Source organism: Ptychodera flava, chromosome 3, assembly GCF_041260155.1.
Source record: "Ptychodera flava strain L36383 chromosome 3, AS_Pfla_20210202, whole genome shotgun sequence".
NCBI lineage: Eukaryota > Metazoa > Hemichordata > Enteropneusta > Ptychoderidae > Ptychodera > Ptychodera flava.
This window is the reverse complement of record NC_091930.1, coordinates 20,937,685-20,961,737: the sequence shown is the minus strand read 5'-3', so window position 1 is coordinate 20,961,737 and position 24,053 is coordinate 20,937,685. Positions and strand designations below refer to the sequence as shown.

The 24,053-nt window shown below is 39.7% G+C and overlaps 1 protein-coding gene across 1 annotated transcript; it reads right to left on the bottom strand.

The window, feature by feature from the left end:
* Positions 1 to 3,416: 3,416 nt before the first annotated feature.
* LOC139129725 (aqualysin-1-like) lies at positions 3,417 to 14,269 on the bottom strand. The gene is made up of 10 exons (XM_070695406.1): positions 14,141 to 14,269; positions 13,101 to 13,228; positions 11,529 to 11,648; positions 10,763 to 10,886; positions 9,119 to 9,228; positions 6,972 to 7,113; positions 6,407 to 6,597; positions 5,770 to 5,941; positions 4,508 to 4,674; positions 3,417 to 3,488 (listed from the first exon to the last, which is right to left on the bottom strand). The coding sequence occupies exons 2-9, from the start codon at positions 13,215 to 13,217 to the stop codon at positions 4,535 to 4,537; spliced, it is 1,116 nt and encodes a 371-aa protein (XP_070551507.1). The 5' UTR covers positions 13,218 to 13,228; positions 14,141 to 14,269; the 3' UTR covers positions 3,417 to 3,488; positions 4,508 to 4,534.
* Positions 14,270 to 24,053: the final 9,784 nt, after the last annotated feature.

The following is a 24,053-nucleotide window of genomic DNA, read 5'->3' as shown; positions in this document are numbered from 1 at the left end:
GAAACCAGCTGCAACACAAAATCTGCTGTGCCCTAGGGCATTTATATAATGTGCCCTAGGGCATTTATAGGGTGTTCCATTACATTGGAAGGCTATTTCACAAATAAAAGTTTTAATTCATATCCTAAACATGTTACATTGACAAAGGGGACGGTTGACGTAAACACATTGTAAACGAAAATATATCAGTTAGGGGCGATAGTTTTTAAGTCGGATAAAACCCTCGTACTCGGGCTCTTCTGGTATATAAAGTCCAACCTACGATAAAATGTCTCGGCCTGCGGCCTCGACATTTTATCGTTGGGTTGGACTTTATATACCAGAAGAGCCCTCGTACTCGGGCTTTATCCTATACAAAGGCAGTGGGGGCGGACTAAGCGATATTTGAAATGCACTTTGGGTATCAAGACGACCTCTCACCCAGCAAGAGTTTGATATTATTATAGTGATCTCTCAAATACTTTCGACACGAATGTAACCGCTTTCATGGCAAAATGTTATATTTGTTCATAAAGTTTGCTAAACTAATTTGTCTTTTCCATCTTTTCAGACATTTCTGGCATAAATTCCTGTATAATCTATGATATGATACTTTTGCTTCTGTAATGTTGTGTGTTTTACCCACAGTAGAAAACTCCCACATTGAAAATACTGTCAACCGACTGACACTTTTGTATGACTCACTTGCATGGCAAAATCGTATACTGAGAATTTCAATAATTGTATAACCTCTTTTAAAGTTATATCTACCATTATGTCCGACAATGGTTGAGGCGAACAGCAATCACGAACCTTTCATCGCTCGCGATGCCAGGGTCCGCCAGGGGCAATGAATAATGAATGCAAATCAATGTTGACATCGTGTTGCAGACAGTATCAGCTTAGATAAGAACCCGCTTTTGCATGAAATCCTAATCCAGACAGTTTATATGTACATGCAAGCTAACATAACAGACGAAATTACAAAAAGATACTGTAGTTTTTACCGTCATGTTTCTTACGCACAAAATTCGTTGTGCACAGTACCGAGCTAGCTGTCGAAGGCCAACTGGATACAGTGCTAGCGTCTCTTGAAGGCGTCAACTCAACAGTGCGTTTCGGTCTCAGTCCCAGTAGTACTTAAAAATTAGCCGCAAACGGACTCAAAAGCAATGTTGTAAGACACTGTGGTTTGTGTTACCGTTGCTTTGAAACGTTCGGAAAGCCTGTAGATCACAGTCACGACTGTACTTTGGATGAGATGAACAGTGCGGTCAGTTTCGTTCCGCCGGTCACAATTATCGATCATGCCGTGGTTCATGTACATCATATTGAAGGCGATCACAGGTGGGAATCGTTCAGCGGACCTTGGATGAGCTATCATAACATTACTTGGGTCACAAAGAATTAGTATGCCGACAAAGTTAGGGTTCTGTTTCTTTAGTACATGGCTTTTCACCGATGAAATGGGCGATATTGTTGAGTTCCTGTGATCGCACACTACCGGGTTGAAGCAAGCTCATGACATAGTGTACGCATGGAGATGAAAATTTTGCTTAGGCTACTACCTTAGTGGGTAAGATTACAGCAGAATGTAAAATGGTGATATGGTCTTATTAAACATGATGTTATAATAAAAAGAGCGTTCTTGAAAACCAGGATAGATTATGTTGGGGCCATTGATAAATATTAAACATACTGGTTCGAAGAAAATTGAACCTGGTGTACGCTGTGACAGCGGCAAGACTAGGCAGCAATATTCAAAGACAGTGGCAATTGGCTCAAGTAGGGTTGCCCTTGCAAGGGTTCGACTTTGATATCAGTGATCAAATAGTGGAGACAGCTGTGTTGCCGATTTTCGCGAAAAATAGAAGACGGTGGGCTTTGCACACTGTGCGCACAGCGGGCGGGAAAGTGCCACCACAGCGATGACTGTAGTGGCATAGGAGGAGGCCCACACAGAGCCTCACTTGGAGGCAGGGGAGGAAGGCCAATCGTAAAATTCTTGGTTTATGTTTTCAGAATTGATTGTCTCGTGAAGCAGGTAGATCAACGTTTATTGTGTTCAGCAAAAAAATTAAAAAGTCCGATATTTTTCGAAAAGAATGCACACGAGATAATTTAGGATACTTTTGGAAGACCTGATTCGTCTCATAGTGCATCACGACTTGTGTAAAAGAAAACAGATTTAGGTCGGGGAGTTATTACTGGGCAGCGTGCTTGTGACCTGAATGCTGGCATCATAGGAAAGTTTCACAGAAAATCCTGGACGCTTCTCTGTAGAAGAGGTGCCTGGATGTATGACCGGGTATATTGAATGCAAGTCACGTCAGATGCGGATGGAAAGGCTGTTTTCACAAATATAAACAAGAAATTATCCCCAATTGTGTGTTGCAGCTCGTACGTTCCGTGTACCCAAGTCCTCCAAATCGTTCGTATACGGGCCACCATTAGCAGTAAGTAGTGTCTGATACAAACCAAACGGCCCTTTTCAGGGCCATAATATATTTCTCAAAAAGAGAACTGCCGTAAACAGTACACTGGCTTATGGGCCTCAGTACACACATACATTGTACCTCATGCGAATTGTCACAAGCATAGTGTCATAAAAGTATGAAAAAAAACGTTCTTAACTAAATCGTGGCAGTATGCATTCGCCTGTTTTCAGGTTTGTATCGATTGAATGTTCTTTATTTGAGGATTTTGCTGCATTGTGTATATCCTAGGTGATCAGGTGTACACAGCAAATGTTTGATCATTAGCACCTTATGTGCGTCACTTTATGTTTTACAGCAGTTTGAAATGATCAACGGCTATGTTGTCGACGCCAATGACCGTGTACGGAAACGAACTTTTCATCAATAACTCACTAGAAACTGTAAAATAGACAGTATTTAGCTCACAAGGTTATGACCAAAGTATTCATGAAAGGTAATATGGTGGCACAGAGCTATTTTTATGTGCGTGGGAAAGATTTATGCCAGTTTTCTGGAGCTGTTGCTCGCGTTGCTTACATGTGTCAGGCATTAGAAACAATGAACCCACTGAAGTTAAGCTGCCTTTTACACCAAAGGAATGGCTTTAACCGTATTTCATTTTACCGAGTCATACGGCATCTTTTATGACTGAATCGTTGGTTTGTTCAAAGAAATGAGGACCGTTGAATACTCATCGTCAACAGAAATTAGCCAAACCTTTAAAACGTGACGTCACTATCTGATCTTTTCAGCACCAGCAGAGAATGCCACACATGACTTTGCCGTGCATTAAACGTACACGCCACCTGGAACTTTGACAGATTAGTCGCTCGAGGGCGCTCTGAGCGAACCCCATCGTAGAGAGCGCCCTCGAACGATGGATATTTCAGTCTTCCAGGAACTACGAGCGGTACAATAATAGTGACCGCAACAAAAGATAAAAATGACAAATTTCAATAATCAGCTTCTACAACGGTTTTAATAATTCAAAAATAGTTAGGAAGTAATACATAAGTATCAATTCTCACAACGCTACAACAAAATATTCAAAGAAAGAAAGAGACAGACAGACAGACAGACAGACAGACAGACAGACATGACAGAGACAAAAAGATAGGCTATGGTTAGTTACACGAAACGATAATTAATTCAACATAATTCATCTCCGCTTCAGTGCAATTCAATGTAACTGATTAATTGGGGTACGTAATGATATAACGTTTCCTTTTCACTATTTTGTTTTCAGTGTCATATCAATGAATCCATAACTCTTTCCAATCTGTGTTGTCTTTCCATGGACAAACCTAAACGGCTTTGTAATGTTTGGAAATTGCGTAATTGCATAGTATTCTCAAACTCATAGGACCCATTCATCTATTTTGTTACGGCTTTTTTATTTTGCTGAGTATAGTTCATCGTGAGAGTTTGATTAAAAATTGTTCAAATTTACATTATAAGGATAAGTGTACATAAGTCAGCGACCCATGTACCCGTAGCGCAATTTTCTATGGTTTTTATCAGTATTTGATAAATACTTGACCGTGATGACTCAGCAAAACTCGCATAGCGAAACCCAGTATACATGCAAGAGAGCGCTCTATCGACCTTTCGTTACTTGTGTCTAAAGTAGGATGCGCCCCAGGAACAGACATCTTATGAGTGGCAGTAGGCACTTCATTTTTGTTTGGAGCGATCAAATTGTGGAATTTGCAATCTTGTAACATGAGTTCAAAATCCGCTATAAGGTAGCTAGCGTGCACCTCGAATGTGAACGACAAACTTTTGCTCAAACTTTCCTGAATGAAACTTTCAACCATTTTCCTATCAAAGCAATAGTTGAAACCAGGGGTCACCATGCAATGTTTGGTACAAGAGAAACAAATTACCTAACATTAACCGATAATTGAAATTCAAAATAGCTGCCATCCCTGTATAAATTCTATTGGGGAAATAAGATTTTTGATATTCGAGAAAGTAAGACAGTGAATAGTAACAATTTTAGAGTCTGCATATATCTGTTCCCTGGGCGCATTGTATACCTCATTGCCTACCTAAGCGTGAAGATCGCCTCGGTGAAATTAGTCGCAGTACAAGAGCAGATTGGGTGAGCCGTTGCCAGGATTGCTAACAACACCAGAGGTGGCGTCATTTATGATTCTCGTCTTGCATGAGTTGTTGTCATCACAGTTCCCGGCTCCCAAGTGAACAGCAGCAACACCTTGAAAAGAAAAGAGAAAATAGAATTGAATGTCACTTTCATGAATCAGCACACAACGTTCACAGTCCTACTTTTTTTCTGCAACCAACTCATTTATGTTGTGATTTGTTCGATTTTAAGAGCGGTAGTTGAGAGTGATTGGCACTACAAGGGACGTCAAAGGACAAAGCTTAAAGGGAGGTAGTCGTCAGAACTTCGCGTGTGCGACTTTCTTGTTTACAAACAATGTATTCCAAGCATGATATCCAGATGCATCACGTCAACATAGTTGCAACATTTAAATTTGACGATATTCATTGTTCACAAATATGTTTGAACTTTCATTGATCGCCAACGCACCCTAGATACAGTGTTTACATCGGTCGAAGGGGTCCCTGACAGCCTTTGAGCAGAGTTCCGACGACTGCCTCTCTTTAAAGGGACAGCAGCCAAAGTTTTCTTTCACTATACGGTTTTGTTGTTCTACTCCTCAAAACATGTAGCAAGACCGCAGTATTCAGCTTGTCAACTCAGCCTGTACCGACATATAGACTAGATTGTTATCGTTGGCAAGTTGACAATTTTATTCAGAACTAAAATTCAAACTAAACGGAACAATGCCAGGGTACTGGCATTTTTGTTCAATAATGTGATCGGCTGTACTCAGTGAATGTTTCGACTTTCCAAGCTCTAAATATGTACCTCTAATATAAACATGCACAGTGTCGTTCCCTCATAGCATACAGATGACCGTTGCCCTCCTGACGTGGGGCATATTGTCAACTGTTCTCGGTACCCTTGTTTGGGCTATAATATATATATATATATATATATATATATATATATATATATTATATATATATATATATATATATATATATATATATATATAATATATATATATATATATATATATATATATATATATATATATATATATATATCGATGCTTTTAAGAATCTAGATCAAGCCCTTCGCCGCTTGCTTGCAACAGTCGTGATAAGATTCTTCGCAAAAGTAACAAAGACAATACATTTTTATTACTCTGGCACCGTTATATAATTTGTATATCATTAGTATATATTGTGTCTATAGGGGAAGCAATCGTCTATTTACCGGATACGTGAGGAGTAGCCATTGAGGTTCCGCTCCAGGATTCGTAGCAAGTATCACAGGTGTGCACGGCACTTCTGACATCGACGCCGGGGGCGAATATATCGACACATGAACCCCAGTTGGACCAACCGACACGGGTGTCGGTGATGTCGGTGGCGCCGACGGTGATACCCTGTATGGAGAGAGAGAGAGAGAGAGAGAGAGAGAGAGAGAGAGAGAGAGAGAGAGAGAGAGAGAGAGAGAGAGAGAGAGAGAGAGAGAGAGAGAGAGAGAGAGAGACAGACAGACAGACAGACAGACAGTCAGACACACAGGCAGAGAGTCAGACAGAAAGACAAAGAGACAGACAGGCAGACAGACAGACAGACAGAGTCAGACACACAGGCAGAGAGTCAGACAGAGAGACAAAGAGACAGACAGGCAGACAGACAAACACGACTACATTAATGTACGGTGGAGAACATTTAACGTTGCACAGACTACAATCCGATTATCATGTGTCTGCGGCCCCTGCTATTTTCAGAAGGATGAGTACAATTGTGCTGAATTCGATTCAGTACTGACAGCTCGGGAATTTTCGCCTCTCTTCGATGTCACACAAGCTATAGCAATAGTGGGTGCAGATAACGACACCCACCTCTTCAACTCTGGCGGGGGATTCCAAACAGGCTCTTCTGCCTGAATTTCCAGCGGCGATGATGCTGGTGTAGCCGGCGGCGATGGTATTTCTCACGGCGTTGTCGAAGGCGTTGTTGGGACCACTGCCAATGGACATGGAGACCACACTCAGGGCGGGATTTTGACCGTTGGCAATGATCTCTTCCAGTCCTGGAAAAAAACCAAACACACTGACTAGTAGATATTTTGTTTTTAAGCGCAGACTAATGCAGCAGGCCTACTGCAGTATGTTGCCATAAGTTGACAAAAGTAATTCCAATACTGAGACCGTATTGTAAAATTCTATGTGACAACTAGGCGGTATATTTGCCGAACGATAAATAAAGAAGGGCCTACACGTACAGATGATCCATTAGGCACATGTGAATATTTTTAAAAAGATACTGCATTTTAATATGCATATGGACAGGCGTCAGATCTTTAGAAAGTTATTGTAAGTTATTAAAATTTACGCTTTCAGGAAAATATACGCTTATTGATAATGGTGACCTGTTGCCATGACGACAGGGTCTAGAGACGCTTACCCATGATGATATCGGAAATGTAACCAGACCCCTGGCAGTCGAGAACCCTCACATTCCAGATGGTGGATGATGGAGCGATACCGACTGTTCTACCGCCTGCTGTGCCGGCACAGTGCGTACCGTGACCGTCACAGTCGTTTCCCTGTCAATTGAATCAACATTGAGTTATGATATTGTTCAGGGTCTTTTATCCAATAGTATAACTACATGAACATACCTTTCTTTCGGTTTACTGGCACCTTAAAGGAATACAAATAAAAAGGGCTAGAAGAACCATGCATCTGCACTAAACTCTCTCCGCACCGATGTCTACGCAACTTGAAAATAGGGAACTGGAGAACAGACTGATTAAACACGATGTCTATAGTAGCGTTTACTGATTGCCGGTAAACGTGCGCGTAATTGTGCCGCCTTTGTCGCACAAAATTACCTGTAACCGAAGCTTTCTTTGTGAAGTAATGGTGACTTTTGAATATGCAAATGCAATCATCATTGGAATCAGCTATTCCTATGCCGCCTTTTATTTGCGAAGGAATGTTCTGTATTCAGAATAAGTCAAATTTGCATATTAAATTGTCATTCATACACTTAACATAAATTACTCTATTTAATTGGGAAACAGGGCATCAAGTGCTCGACAGTGGTAAATTGAGTGGGTAGTTGAGGGGAAGTGCGCCGCTGCTGTGCTATGACATACGTCACTGTTATGCTCAAATCAATTTCCCACCATCAGGGAATAGAGTATTTAGAGAAAATAGAGTGGGCAGTTACACTTGAGCCTGCAGCTGCCGCGGTTAATATTGCGAGGCGATTTGCGCCACTGGGCTATGCCAAAAGTCACTGTTATACTCAAATCTAATTTTCTCGCCATTAAGGTAATTCATACCCCCAAATTAAAACACTTAAACTTCTAATACTTTCCTCAAGCAAACGTTCAACCATTCTCTTTCATGATCAATAACAAACACCGGGAGTCACAGTGCAAATTTTGGTACTAGAGAAACAAATTACCCAGTTTAAGGATTTTGGAATTCAAAATGGCCGCCATTGTTATCTCGGGAGGGGGGGGGAAATAAAATTCCAAATTTTCACAACAGCAAGCTGGCGAAAATTTAACTTATTCCAAAAAGCTTCAAATGAGCCCCGAAAAGTAGAAGGCAAAGAGAATTTTGTTAGAGTTTGAGAGTCCGAATATCTGTCCCCTGGGCGCATTCTACCTTAATATACAGCAGTTCCAGTGAAAAAAAAGCGGCCCGGGTGAACATGTCGCGTGCAAACTCCAGTCATAGACTACAAGATGGCGTGCACCACTTGCAGAATCTATCGGTTGATTGGCTGGTTCAAGTTTGTGCGATTTGACTGCATACAAGAACAAAATCAAAGTTATATTGTAACATTAAAAGCCCCGCTAGCTGTAACTCTTGAAATTTGTTGACCTTAAATATCTTCCTCAGTATTCTCTCTTACTTTTCCCTGAATTCTACCCTCTGAAGGGGTATGGGCTTTTTACTGCATTAGGAAACCATTTCTTTGTGAAACACTTGACAAATGAATTCATATTTTAAAGGTCTTTTTGATTTCCCGCCAATTTCCAAAATTTGGTAATATTACACAGGAAACAGAACATGCAATGTCACGGTTGAAAACATTCACGCATTACATTGGACTACTCTGTGCAGTTTTTATGAAGATGTCGGCACAGTATCCACAGTTTTTGCATTCTTCATAGGGCAACGATTTAATGATTGGGCAAATATTTAATCGCAGAGTAATCGTTATCTTGTACGAAATTGCATATACAGTCCTAGAGGGTAGGAAATAATACGTGTATACACACACATAAATTAGTACATTCTCACAAACTTATTTTACCTTGAAAGTAAAATCATAAAAATAACGCTTGAAGATACAGCGTGTGGGGCTTAACTACACCTCTTGTTATTTTTATCATGCATTTGTAACATATTAGTTATTGTCGTTTGACAAAATTGTAACAATCAGTATATCACGGGTTAATGAACTTAATGAGAGCAAGCGGGGAAAGCAGCGCCCTCAAGCGACGGGTCTCACTTTTTGAATATTGTTCAAGAGGTACCTCAGACGTTCCATCGGCATCACTGTGTAGCGAGGAACTTAGACATACTTACATTTCCACCAGATTCCCAATCCCAGAGGAAGGCAGTACGGCCATTAATTTCGGTGTGAGTATAACGAAGACCGGTGTCGACAATGTAGATATGAGTACCAGCACCACTTCCTGCAGAGACAGTGAAAACACGCTGATTTCGTCTTCGCTGAATAAATCACATCGTGTCGTTACTTACTTACCTACTTACTTACTAACTCACTCACTCACTCACTCACTCACGCACACACTCACTCACTCACTCACTCACTCACTCACCCACCCACCCACCCACGCACTCACCCACCCACCCACCCACCCACCCACGTATGTATGTATGTATGTATGTATGTATGTATGTATGTATGTATGTATGTATGTATGTATGTATGTATGTATGTATGTATGTATGTATGTATGTATGTATGTATGTATGTATGTATGTATGTATGTATGTATGTATGTATGTATGTATGTATGTATGTATGTATGTATGTATGTATGTATGTATGTATGTATGTATGTATGTATGTATGTATGTATGTATGTATGTATGTATGTATGTATGTATGTATGTTTGTAGGTAGGTAGGTAGGTAGGTAGGTAGGTAGGTAGGTAGGTATGTAGGTATGTATGTATGTATGTATGTATGTATGTATGTATGTATGTATGTATGTATGTATGTATGTGTATGTATGTATGTATGTATGTATGTATGTATGTATGTATGTTTGTAGGTAGGTAGGTTGGTAGGTAGATAGGTAGGTAGGTAGGTAGGTATGTATGTATGTATGTGTGTGATGTATGTACGTGTGTATGTGTGTATCTATCTATCTATCTATCTATCTATCTATCTATCTATCTATCTATCTATCTATCTATCTATCTATCTATCTATCTATCTATCTATCTATCTATCTATCTATCTGTCTATCTATCTATCTATCTATCTATCTATCTATCTATCTATCTATCTATCTATCTATCTATCTATCTATCTATCTATCTATCTATCTATCTATCTATCTATCTATCTATCTATCTATCTACCCACACATTCTTTTGCAGGGGAGAGGGGTATTGCTCTCATCAACATTTATAAATGGCTGTCTCCGTGTAGCAGGTTTAGCACAATGAAGGAGTACATAGACTGAACGACGAAGAGCAAACTAAATTTTCTATGGTGATCGCAAGAGCAAATAAATTTCGCAACGTTTTCGCTGATCTGGTTATTTTCTCCATGAATGTTATTAATTCGTTAGATGTAACGCCGAGTCTTTTTCATTGTATTGCTTGTTCCGCCATAATGCAATTGGGAAGTGGCGGCCGGCGGTTTCCCAGCCCTTGTAGTAATTAACCAAAGCCTGCATGAGCTCGATTCAAACTATAGCAACGCACACCTTGACGCACTGATGTAAAAATATGATACTTATTTGCTCCTTTTACATGTTTACTAGCAGTTATTACACGAGTGTGGCATACCACCGCAGTCTGCCAGTGTCGAAAATTCCATACTCCGCTTTCCATCGTAACTCTGTCGAAAGGCTGTCAAGCAGCTGTACCGAGGGGTGGAGGTTCAAGTAGACCCTTATGACTAGCCTAATAACACATGGATCAAAACATATATTCCTGGTAATGTAACAAAACAAACGATGATTAATCTTACCGTAGAGGTTCATCTGTCCATCGAGGGGAAGGTTTCTCTGGTCGGTACGATCCATACCCCATTCAACAACAGCCTTTGCCAACATGTTGTCCTCAATGAGTTCGATCTCGTCAAATCCGCGGATCTTCACGTACACATGGAGAGACAGACAAAGATTTGCCATAAAACATCTCAATTTAACCATTAAACAACCTCTGTATCCCGTCAGAGTCAATGTTTATTCGTCCGTCACTCGCATCGAGAGCGATAGTCTACCGCCTTGCCGTGACTACAAACGCTGACAGTGGTCGTAACTCACCTCTGACTCTACAAATACGTTTTGGGACCTTTTCTGTGAAATTTTCTATTAGGTGTGTCGTATTAAATTCGCCAAGGCATAGCATGTTTTGGTGAAAATTCATCAACTGTTCACGATAAAATAAATAAAGTGAATCAATTGTCAGAGAACTGCCACAATTAAACACAGGTGGTATTGGAACGAAAATGGCAACGAAACGAAAATACCCTGGACAGCTCCAGATGTGGTTTTGTCTCGCAAGAAATGTGTTCGCCATTTTGAATTCCAAGTAGCGGTAAATGTCAGGTAAGTTGTTTCACTAGTAAAAACGTGGCACGGTGACCCCTGATTTTTCTTCTTCGTTTGGTGAGAAAATGGTTGAAAGTTCATTGAAGAAAGTTTGAGCAATGTTTTTAGTCTTTCATCTTCGAGGCGCGTACAGCCTTAATACCTTTAATCACTGTCTCATTCGATATACTCTCTACTTACACTCATTAAATCCATGGTCTCGATAGCCAAGCCATTCAGTGCACGTGTGTAGATGTATTTAACGTCGAGGTTATCCAAGGCTTTCCTCTTGTTACCAAAGGCCCTAGCGTCAACACCGTCCTGCGTGTGACATATATAAAATGTTTAGATTTTCGTGTCGCTTGTGTAAATAGGTATTCAAGACTTAAACATTTGTGGCTATGTTTTCAGGTGTATGTGAACAGTATAGCATACTCGAGTCTATACATTTAAATATATATATATATATCACATATATACACATTAGAATACATAATAATACACTTTACATAAATAGCATGATGACGCGTCACATGCTCGTTTTGTCGAGATTAGCTTAAAAAATTCGATAAGCTAGCGCCCATTGGCTAAAAAAATGACTTCATTTCATGAGTCTATTTCTCTAGGGATATAATTCGTGATAACACGCCCGATCACGTGCTGATATGACTACGTGCGTAGTGTAGTCTGCGGCCTTGAAAAGGACATAGCGGGTGATCAAACGGGCTGGATGAGTGGGGGCCTCTGAGAAAAGAACAAGGATTTTTATTAAAACTGGAATAGTTCATGATTGGCAACAAAAATTCCAGAGCAACCAAGGTCATCATCCAGTGTGCAAGTACATCGTCGCTTCTTTACGTGAAGAAACTGACACTATCATTATCACTAAGAAGAGCCAGTAAATTCTCAGGATGTGTTGTTGCAGTACATGCAGTACGAGCACGTTGACCGGTGTAAAACACTTATTAATTGAAATCTAAATCAAGCTACGATATTAGGGGCGGACCATTAGATCTTGGGAGGGGGTGGTCAAAAACAGAAAAAAAATTCAGAGCAGAAAGTTTGGAAAAAAATCTTCAAACTAGTTTGCAAAATAAAAAAATAAATAAATAAGAATACAAATGCGTAAAAAAAATCTCCAAAAATCTTACTGGTAAAAAATCTGCAAAAATCTTTACTTGATAATGTTCAAAAAATTGCGGTTTGACTTAAATTGGAATAATTATGTCCTTTTTAAAAAAACCGTGGTTGCGGAGAAGTCAAATCTCTTTCGACAAATATTTGATATCGTGCGTTCACGGCTTGGCAGAGTAACTTCGTCTCTTTTTTTTGGTCTTTCACATTCGCATGCAAAGGAATGAATCTGAAGTTTGCGCCGTCCGACAGAAGTTAACAGCATGCAATCAAAGAAAATTACCTGCGTTTTTGAAAGTGCCGTATGTCATTAGTTAATGTAACTCGCATGAAACAAAGTAATTAATATGATGAGTCTCAAAGGCGGCGTTGCATCTTTAAAAGAAGGTTTCGAAAGCAAGGGGTACCTTAACTTATTTTGTCCACTATATTCTCGCTACAACATTTGAAATTTCCATAGCAGATGTTGTGTAGACGTTCAGCGTAAGAATTTGCAACTGCTAGGAAAGTCATGACTTGTGTAACATGAGGCGATTAAATTTCACAGGACTTTCCATTATCTAGAAATAACAGGTTAGGCACCATCTTTCTTTTTTGTGGAGTGCAAGTTTTGAAAGAAAGTGAAAATGAGTTCTATACCTTCAGATGAAGGATATAACTGTGTTTCAGCGCATCGCCACCTCGTGTTGGCGCGTAAGGAGCCATGTAGACTGCCGATGCAGCGGCGATGAGTGCGGCGAAGACCAGACAACGCATTTTTTTCAGCTCTGCAACCAGGAGAAAGAAAGCGTGATAAAATTATACAATAATATGGCTTAAAGGTTAAAAGCGGTCTTACATTTAACTCAGGATAATATGTGAAATTCATTACCTTTTGTTCTGAAATGCAAACATTTGTTACTATTTAGACAAAAAGGCATCATTAATGCGAAGAAGTGTGCTTGCCAACATATTGTATCATGTATAATATACGTATGTGAAAAACATTCCGACAAACGAATTCTCGCCCGGAGTTAAATCTACTTCAAGTTGCAATTAATGATGTTGGATATTGTAGACACTGAATTGAGCACGAGGCATTTCTACATGGTCTCAGCAACGAAATATAAGAAACTGTATTCTACAGACAGATACCACTCATACGTGAATAAAAGCCAGGGATTTTACAGAAACTTGCCCCAAGAAGGGAGAGCGCACTTCTCCTGAAAGCACCCACAATATCAAATTTATGTTACTTTACATTGCATGGCTCTTATACAAGATCATAGCATAGACCTATTTGAAAAACATGTGAGGGCCTGTAACGACAGGATTCAGGATGTAATAATTTTTTGTGACTCAATTAAACATAATTATGGACAAAACTCATAGGTTAAATAGAAATATCCTGTTAATCATGCGTATTGGCTTTAATGATATGATAGATGCCTGAGAAGTTTTTTTTTCTGATTTAAGGCATATCAGTTCCAGGCTGAAGTCCCTTTTGACTATCAACGCTCATTTTTAAAGAGTCTGGTATTTTATGAGCGAATGCTTGTCAGAGCTTCTTCAATTTTTTTGATGAATTTTTTTGCAAAATTAGTTTCTTGTCCGCTGTGCGGTTTTGAAGCTCTAAACTGACCAATATACTTGCAAATTTAGGAAAATGGATGAAAATATAAGATGTCTCTAAGACTTACCTGTATCGTTCAACTACGCAAGCCAAAGTACTGACCATGGGGCGTGTGTCATCCTAAGTATAAGACTTTATCAACGCTGATCTGTTGCCAACTGTGGCGATTACACATCGATCATCGCCGTCCAGTTTGTTTCTGATGTGGCTTATCAAAACATCAATCATGGCACATTTTGGGTTTCTCAGTAAACACATTATTCAGTGGCACTTGCTAGCTTGCCAATTTTCAATTTCATGATGACAGAAATTTTTAATCGCCTTGGCGATACTGTAAAAACATGGAAGTCGGATTTAAAAAAACGGTAATTGTCGTAAGAGACAAGTACAGCTACCGTTGTCTGACAAGGTTGTTACGAACTGGTAGGAACAATACGGGGATACGATAAGAGAAAAGCAAACACATCAGGTATATATCTTGCGGATATAGTTCACTTAACATTTGACGTTTCTCACGGAAAATCACCGATTGTCAAAAAGAGATAGAAACCTCGCCTCGCTTTGCAAGGCTCTGGGTGATGAGTGTCACTAAAATGTGTGTTCCAACGTTGGGTGTATTGGTGCACACGACATGCAGACCTTGTCCGTGTGCGTCAGTCTCATGTGGCTATTACACTTAAGGGATGTATACTGACCAACACACACATACACACACATGCATACACACATGCATACACACACATACACGCTCTCTCATTTACTTTAAGATAATGATACTGACCAACTGTTTGTCTGTCTGACTCCGTCTCATTTACTTTTCGATAATGATAATGACCGCCACGCTGTCTGTCTGTCTGTCTGTCTGTCTGTCTGTCTGTCTGTCTGTCTCTCTCTCTCTCTGTCTGTCTGTCTGTCTGTCTGTCTGTCTGTCTGTCTGTCTGTCTGTCTGTCTCTCTCTCTCTCTCTCTCTCTCTCTCTCTCTCTCTCTCTCTCTCTCTCTCTCTCTCTCTCTCTCTCTCTCTCTCTCTGTGCACGGTGGCCCTCTAGTCTATGGTCTTTATTTGCATACTGACGGCCAAGAGAACTGGCATTTTAAACTTCCTTGTCAACTCATTTATTCATGTAAATGATTTGAGTCGCACTATAATTAATGGAAAATTGGGCTATTCAGTGTTTTTACCCGGAAAGGTGCAGTAAATTTTAGGTGATAACTTTTTTGTGTGCCCAAAGATAGACTTATAGATCACAACTCTGGCACGAGCAAGCCGATGTCCAAATTGGTCAGGTAAGTTGAAAATAAGTGGTCAGTGAATTGACACTTTTCACAGGTACAACAAACATTTTGTGATAGTTTTAAGTATCGTATACTGTATAAATTAATGAGAGTTTTTTCCTATAACATTAATAGGTCTTTTAATCATAACTGACGACTAATAATTAATTAATTAGTAATTGACATCATATCTCGTTCGTCTAAATGGGAGAAATACTCAACAGGTACGTGTGCCTTTCTTATCAAGCTGAATCAATAATATCACCGGATTTTGTATCTTGTTTGTTTTCCCCGACAGGGGTGCGATACGCGTAAGTGTTTGGGAAGCTTTAGAATAAAGAAAGTCAGTCACCTAATTGATAAAATGTCTCATATTAACATCCCTCGAGGCTGATTACTTAAAGACTTACTACTAACCGACGGAACAAATAAGTACATTAATAAACAGACAAAAAAGACATAATCTGGCTGAAAAATTACAAAAGTAGATAAATAAATACATATCCCGCGAACGCTGCTATCATATAGTTGACCTGCTTTCCCATTAAGTTATCAAAATTTTTCTCCTATCATTTTAATATCACATTCATCAAGACCAATCTATGCGATGACGAAACGTTTTTTTTCAAACCCAGCCGAGTCATCTCTGCCCGTGTTGATCTTACAGTACAAATATTTTTTTCTAATTTTTCTGAAATGTGTTTTTCTTGTTGTTGTCTTTCGTTCCTTGCAGACTAGGAGTCATTTTGGAAATTTGAAGACTGGACGAAAAAATGCGAGTAGGTCACGTACTGTTTTGCTCGTATTTCAAGGAATACGAGTTGAGGTACCAGTCTGGATCGTAATGCTTTCAGTAACTGAAGCTAACTCACAAATGTTGATTGTAGCACCACTTTAGATCTCTATCACAAGATTGCAACCGTGACGTTCCATGTCTCGAATTCTAAGTCTACAGAGTACATTATCTACAAATTTATACACTTTTCTAATATTACATAAATACAAAATTATCGTAATTGTACAATTGTCATCACATGGGAATTTCCGTCTTTAGGACTTTTATAGTTCAGGGCATAAAAACACTCGACAAATTTTGAGTCCTTGTGCTTCCATTCTGTGACCAATGAGGAGGTTCGTATTCGTCTGCCCATACCCGACCACCAGAACTTTGGAAGTTCCAGAGTGGATTGATTTTGTAAATTATAATACTGATTCTTACGATTTTTTTCCCAAGTCAGACATTCATTTCGATTGCGTGAGAAATATCGGCTGCTATATTGCATTTGTTAACGATGCAACCAAGTTGACGAAGTAAGAGAGCTTTCATAGTCACACGTAAATTATTAAGCGTACGTCTGACGGCAGCGTAGTGGCGCATGCGTATCCGTGCTAACGTGTGCGGCGGTCGCGAAAATTTTGTAATATAATTGTTTCAAGGAATGGTGCAAAGGTCGTTAAATTTTCGCCTAAAATTGATGTCTTTACGTGACGACTATTTTAAATCATCCTAGAAATGAATTTTGTTTGATACAGTTGTTATGAGGTTGTAATTAAATCATGATCAAAGTGAGATAAAGGTCGAGTGAGGCTACAACATTTCGTTCGTGTTTGGAAATCCTAGCAAGTACTTCCTGTACTGGTGCAATCTCTACAAAATATTCTCATAATATCAAATATGTTGGCTAATTTACTCTGACACTTAACGAGTGGCTTGCCAAAGTTCACAGAAGACACCAAGAAAAGCCAAAAATACACACATTTAGAAGTGTCGTTTTAGCTTTCCGAAGCTCTGTACAACTCGGTCGCGAAGGTTGGGTATCACGCTGCAAAGACGTCACGCGTAAGTATTGAACGTACCGTACCGTACCAGAGGGGTTTAGTCACACGTAAATTGCGTTCCATAATGTACGGTGAGCGTCTTTGTCACGTGATCACCGGACGTCGAGTACGTGTGGCACACTTTTAAGTGACCTTACCCACAATTCTCCATGATCAGTACACACGGAGATCGCTCATTGAACTGAAGCAAATTTCTTGCTTGGTCCATATCTCGAAATACTGACAGCATTTTTTTTGATAGTCAAAATTCTTATTTCCCAACTGTGAATAATGAGAAGATCAACCCTTTTCCACAGAGGAGATAGCAATTTTGTAAGTTTGTCAACATATATATATATATATTTACAGCGATACACAATATTTCCAAGAAAAGTAAGGGAATAATTTGCATCTGTTTTTGAAAAAGAAAGGGTGTTGTTTCTCTTGAATGCTCATGACAAATGAAATGATCATATCTCTGACAGGTGGTATGATGAAACCATCTCCGTGCAGCTGATAACATTATCCCTCTGTTTATTTGCATCCTTTTTACTGATGTCCTGATACCAACTGTGGTGATAAAGAAAAAAACGGGTCAATCGGAACTGTGTACTTTGTATCCATCCAACTCTCAGATTGGTTCCAGGGTGTTCCATTCTCTGAGTGAAATGCATTTCGTTACGGTCCATTGATTCCCCGGATGATATCAGTGATGTCAACTCCTTTGTTTGCATGCATTGCAACACTTAAATCCAGGCATTCAATATCATCAATAAAATCGATATGCACGGTGTCGGTGAGAATGCTATAACGGAAGCCGTACACTCTCGTGGTTTAGAGTATATTGATGTCGACAATGAGTAAATTTGACTTGCCAGAAGTTATTGAGACAAGTGACCCATAATCTCTTTATCGATTTGGACTATTTCACACTAGTCATTCAAATGTTGGTTTTCAAGTACGGCAGCATCTTGGATGTTTAAAGTGATAAACTACACCCAGCGACGGTTTGCAACGAGATTTCCACCTGTCCTCGACATATGTGCACAAGCGAGTTCATATATGGTGTGGACCTGTCAAAATCAAGTGGCATGCCCATTGCTGAGGTGTTTTATTGCTATTATATCATAATATTAAATTGAAATGCTGGCATGAAACGTCAAAATGGAAATTTTTCTCTGGCTGAGAGCTCGTACCTGTTTCGACCCTGCTATATTGCAAATATAGCATGGTTATTTCCACGTCTTCGAGTTATTTACACCATCAATACACTGGTATGGTAGAATACTTGTTCCTTGACGGCATACTGTTTACCACTTCAGTTATTTCGCTATGTATCCCCAGCAGAATAGGAACTGCGTGTTTCCTGTAGGCTAAGGCGCTTTAAATAAAATTCTTTGTTTGCCGTCAGCGTGCTGGTAGGTTTTCAAAGAAAATTAAGAAAATCAAGAAACACAATGTAAAATTATTACAAATAAAAAATAGTATTTTTCGAAAGGAAACCAAATAATAATCGAGCTTATGTAATACACTTGTGCTTTTTTGTGTGTGTTTGTTTTTTTCCCTGGCTGGCCAGAAGGTTTTTCAAAAATTAAAGGACGGCAAACAAATAATTTCTTTACATGGCCTAGACATGCGCACATCAACAGGCGGACGTCGGAGCATCTAAAAAAGGGGAGAAAACTATTCCTCACAATTTGGAATGCAAAGTTCATCATCATCTGAACAAAATTGAAGTAGGTGTACCCACTGGTAGGTCGACTTCTATTGCTATTCGACAAACTTTTAAGGGGAAAACAAAATTGAAGAAAATCGAGGAAAAGATGAGAAAAACTCATTTAAATATAATGTTTTATGCCACTTTTTACAGACCAAAACCGAAAATTAATTGATATATTCACAAAACACGAAAAGAGTAGCCCGAAACTTGTATATCCCAATTTTATCACCATTTGTAAGAAAAGTCAATGCGGTCATCCTATGAACTGAATTTGAGTGCTGGTTTGACAAACATTTTTAGAGAAATCATAATTAAAAAAAAATACAAAAATTGAGAATAAATTATGAAAACTTTAAATATGCATATATTTTCTTTTAATCGAACAAAACTGAAAAAAAGTCAAGTTTACTTGCTATAAGGCTATTTGTGGCAGTCGATGAACGTTTTCAGAGAAGAACAGTTTGAAGTAAGTCGACTGAGATATTGATATAATTCTAAAATATTTACATATGCAAATTTCACAGTAGTTTTCATAACAGCGTCTCAAAGAAGCTACACGTCTAATTTAGTACCTGACAAATTAGCGGTGACAGAGAAGAAGCTATTTGACGTAAAATAAAACAGCCTCAAAAATGTGCATATGCAAATTTTCATATCATTTGGACAAATCCAAGTCCGCTCATACTGAGCGATTTGTCGACCAAAAGTGAGAGATTTCTGAGTAGCTATCTCAGCGAAGAAGTGGGTGCATAGTTGACCGCAGACAACGGACGATGACGGACAATCAACCTATCTGAATAGCTCCGCGTCTCTGACAGCGAAGATGAAAAGGTTGATAAGACACGCATGCGCTACCCGCTTCTATCATATCTAATAATTTATACACAGAGTAGCAAGTCAGAGATTATTATTAAATATATGTTGAAGAAGGAGGTCGTGTGATCACTGCTGCAAAGTTGGTACACTGTGAGGTGACAATGGATTCTATCTCCGTACAAGGAGTAAAAAAAACTACAGCTGAAACACAGTCATGATAGAAAACGATATCTAATAAGTAGCAGGGTCACGTGGCCACCAGAAAATTGTGGCTGATTTTGGTCTGGTACCTTCAGATTGGAATCGGCGGAGGTAGATAAGACCGACTGGGACAAAAATAGTCTGGCTTGCGTCATTCACTATTACTCTGTGGTGGAGTTTGTCTCAAAATTTCCAAAGTCGAGATATCTACTCGCATTGTCGTTGACTATATGGCTGAGCCAAGGTACGTGCGGAAGCTATTAGGGGTGTTATTGAACTCGTAATGTTTAGGCATATTTTGACAGATTGCTATAACAAAGAACACAAAAGATGTAATTGTGATATTGAAAGGGACACGATTTTGGGATTTTTGGATCGATTGGAAATAAAGACGCTGACGTACTAAAGCTTGTATGTGTAAAGAAAGAACGAGAAAATGGGAATATAAGCGAGACTGGGAATCAGACGGCCTTTAATGTTTAACTGCCTATAATAGGTGGCGTCACGACTCAAAAATTTACCATTTTCCATTTCTGCTCTGATTCCTCCTCGAAGTTTTCAAAATGAGATGATTTTAGAGGAAGACGCAGATAAGAGGGAAATTACCGACAAAGGTAATCTAGCAGTGACAATTCCGGGCTTTGGATCAATTATTAAATCGATTCGTTGATATTGCAATTACTCAGTTATTCATGATCAGCGTTAATAAAAAAAGAAACTGGGTAATTTATGCAATTTGAAAAGCGAACCAAAACACACGGTTTACTACATTTAAAAAAGATATTAATCGTCTTTGGCTATTTTGGCGATTGCTTTATGAGTTCCCTCGGTAATCCCTGAATCTAAATGAAAGGAACAAAAAACTCTTCACAAGTCACCCGAGGCAATGGTATAATAAAAGCGCCACCATTGATTGCAGTTTGCAAGCCGTGCTGTGTTCAAGGGCTACTCCTGCAGGCTGGCGGCACTCCAGACACGGCTTAGGGCACTGTTACAACTTATCAGAAATATGTTATTTACGTCTGTCGTGTTCCCGTGAGGACATTTATCTTTACTGCCTTGAAGTGAAAGTGAACTGTACTGTAGCTAAAATAATTTATACGCTTGTGATTTTAATAGCATCGCCAAACCAAGGTATTCAACAAACAATCATGTTTTTGTGACACACCTCGTCCGAATTCTTCGCCGGAAATTCGTAACCTAGCGGCCATGTGGGATTCGTCAGTTTTGGCGCTGGTTTCGTAATGTTATCAAAATAACAGGTGTATACGTATGGCTTGCCGATAAAATCTCAACTATTACCTTTCACGCAGGTTCAACCTTGCACCACTTGCGATCAAAGAAGTTCGATACATGAATAAAAGGAGAAGGACGAGGAATGCTTTCCGTCGAACACACAAGTGCCATTTGTCATTGCATGTGCTTTCACATTTAAAAAACAGGAGAGAGAGAGAGAGAGAGAGAGAGAGAGAGAGAGAGAGAGAGAGAGAGAGAGAGAGAGAGAGAGAGAGAGAGAGAGAGAGAGAGAGAGAGAGAGAGAGAGACAGACTGACAGACAGGGAGGAACTAAGAACGAGAATATTGTTACGAAAACGTTTAACATATTTGACAGTCAATAAGTGTTATTTTACATATAGATACAGAAATGCATTCATGCATGCATGCAACACATGCATGTGCAATGTCATACATGCACTTCATTATCACATGAACTGGCCCGTATCTCCACCTGTGTGATGTACACCAGCACAGATAAGAAATCCATATTACCCCTGTTGTACGTCATCAACCGGAACTTTTTTCCTGCAATGGTACCGTTCGTACGTGCACATCGCGACACAGACCGATTTGTCGTGATCAATGCCGTGCTCTCATGGCATTTTGACAAAAAGGTGACCCGATAAATCCAGATACGGAAACATAGAAGGCATGCCCAACGAAATTTCGAGTCGCTAAAGCTTTTCCTATTCCCAAGAATCGAATGAGGATACCGTCGATAGTTTGGCTCAGTAACGTCACGGCTCCAGTCGCAAGGCTCAATGTGGACGTCATCGTACCTGGCGATCGCCAAGCGACGTCGTACCTGGCAATCCCGGTTGGCGATAAACCTGAAAGATACACCTCAACGAAAGTTCAACTTAATAAATGAATACTGTATAAACTTCGGGAAAGCGAGATAGAAGGCACAAATATCGACGAACAACGATAAATTTCCTTCATCACACAAATACTATTCCGTTGTTTCTCGATCGGAAGCTGTCGAACTGTAGCGTAAACTCTGCAGTGCAGCGCTGTAGAATCCGATGCATTTCGAAAGTTGACTCGGACAACACTCACAACAGAACAGAGTTCCCGTCAAGTAACAAAATTGGAAAGTACCTACGGGCGATATATGTGTCACAGCAAATATCAAAGTCCGTATGACGAAAACATTGACGACTGAGATGGCCACCGGCGGAGACCGGTGACGGCAGTGCCCACTACAAGCGTACACTGTGTGTGTCATCGATCTGAAACTTCGGGCTCGCCAAGGCCGTAAACTTGTGATATTTTAAAAGCCACAGCATCTGTAAGAATGATAATTACTGTTTCGATCGTGCCGTTGCATTCGCTTTATAAATATAATTCTAAATATTCTAAATAACTCAAAATACTATCGTTATCCGTCGCCAGCGCGGTGAAAGCTATGTCCGCCGATGGCAGACTTGCCTTGGCATCGGTCCAGCGCGAGACAATGATTGACACGCGCACGTGACCGAATCCGTATGTCTGATTGGTGGAGATACCATTCCATGTATCAAATTTTTAGCGTAATGGGATTTATGAATGAAAGTATACCTGTAAACATTTGCACATCTCCTGGGTGACGGACCGCTTTACTCATTAAATGTAAGTAATCCGCGTAAATAAAACACAAAATCGCGATAAAAATCATGCAATTTGTTACAATAATTTTGATCCATCCACATCAAAGAAAAATAAGAAGACTGTTCATGTGATAAATATATAATCCCATGGAATTTTTCTCTGTTTGACGTCATCGTATACTCGTGTTTTTCGCGGAGCCGCACAACTTCTCGCCTTCGGCTCGAAGTTGTACGGCTCCGCGTAAAACACTCGTATACGATGACGTCAAACAGAGAAAAATACCATGGGATTATATATATATAAATACAATGTCATACATGCATATAGAATGCCATACCTGCATATACCAAAACGGGTATGATATGATGATGTCAGATATCTGGATAAGAGAAAACCCATCCGGTTTTTGTACGATTTGGGGTTCAACATACTTTGTTACAAGTCGACCACCCCGTCTCCAATGTAATTTGCCTGTCAAGCTTCCAAGAGGTTCCATGGTGCCCTATAGACTTGGTTCCATAAGGTTCTCTGTAGGACTACAATTATTGACACAATTGACAGCACTTCTTCGTGTGTCCCAAGACCAGAAACACAATGTCAGAAAGGGTTTAGCAACCAGGAATATTTTAATTAAACTCTGGCACACTTACTGATGTTTGGAATTGCGTCTATGTCATTAACCCTGTATGGAGAGATGAGGCATTGAGTAGGTTGGCAGTCAGAGTTTGTAAATTTTCTATTGGGAGAAGTTTGTACATGCGTTTCCTGGCTGTCGTCTGACAAAGATAATAGACTTCTGTTCTTATACATTGTATCTATAAGGGCAGTGTGCTTGCAGGATAATGGACGCGGAACTCACCATCTAGTCAACCAGACACATTTGTTTGGAGCACGCGATAACTGCACAATCGGTCGTGTCACACACTGGAAAGTAGGAGCTGTTGTATCGAACTAAGCAGCCACGCGGGATATTTTTAGGTCTGCTATACCAGTGATAGGCCAAAATGTACGCAGGACTGCATTGCATGGTACAAGTGTGATAACCACTGACTCTCTCCACACCTCCGCACCCTCTTGCAGGGTTCTAGCTTATAATAATCTAAGCCAGTAAGTAGTACTTAGTATCCTCGGCGATTCTTTGCCGGAAACTCCTAAATAGTGGTGCTATGTTGTTAGAACGACAAACAACAACAACAACAACAACAACAACAACAAGGCCACGGTCATACTGCAAGAGTAAAGTCAATGTCACTGATATCAAGTTAGTATCGGAAGTGTTCATAT

Bases quoted from the DNA above. Each gene is read 5' to 3' on its own strand.
- LOC139129725 (XM_070695406.1), bottom strand. From the start codon at position 13,217: ATGCGTTGTCTGGTCTTCGCCGCACTCATCGCCGCTGCATCGGCAGTC. The intron at 7,114-9,118 runs GTAAGTATGTCT...TTCAATTGACAG, and splicing joins ATTGGGAATCTGGTGGAAAT to GGAAACGACTGTGACGGTCA. The intron at 5,942-6,406 runs GTGGGTGTCGTT...CTCTCCATACAG, and splicing joins CCCCCGCCAGAGTTGAAGAG to GGTATCACCGTCGGCGCCAC.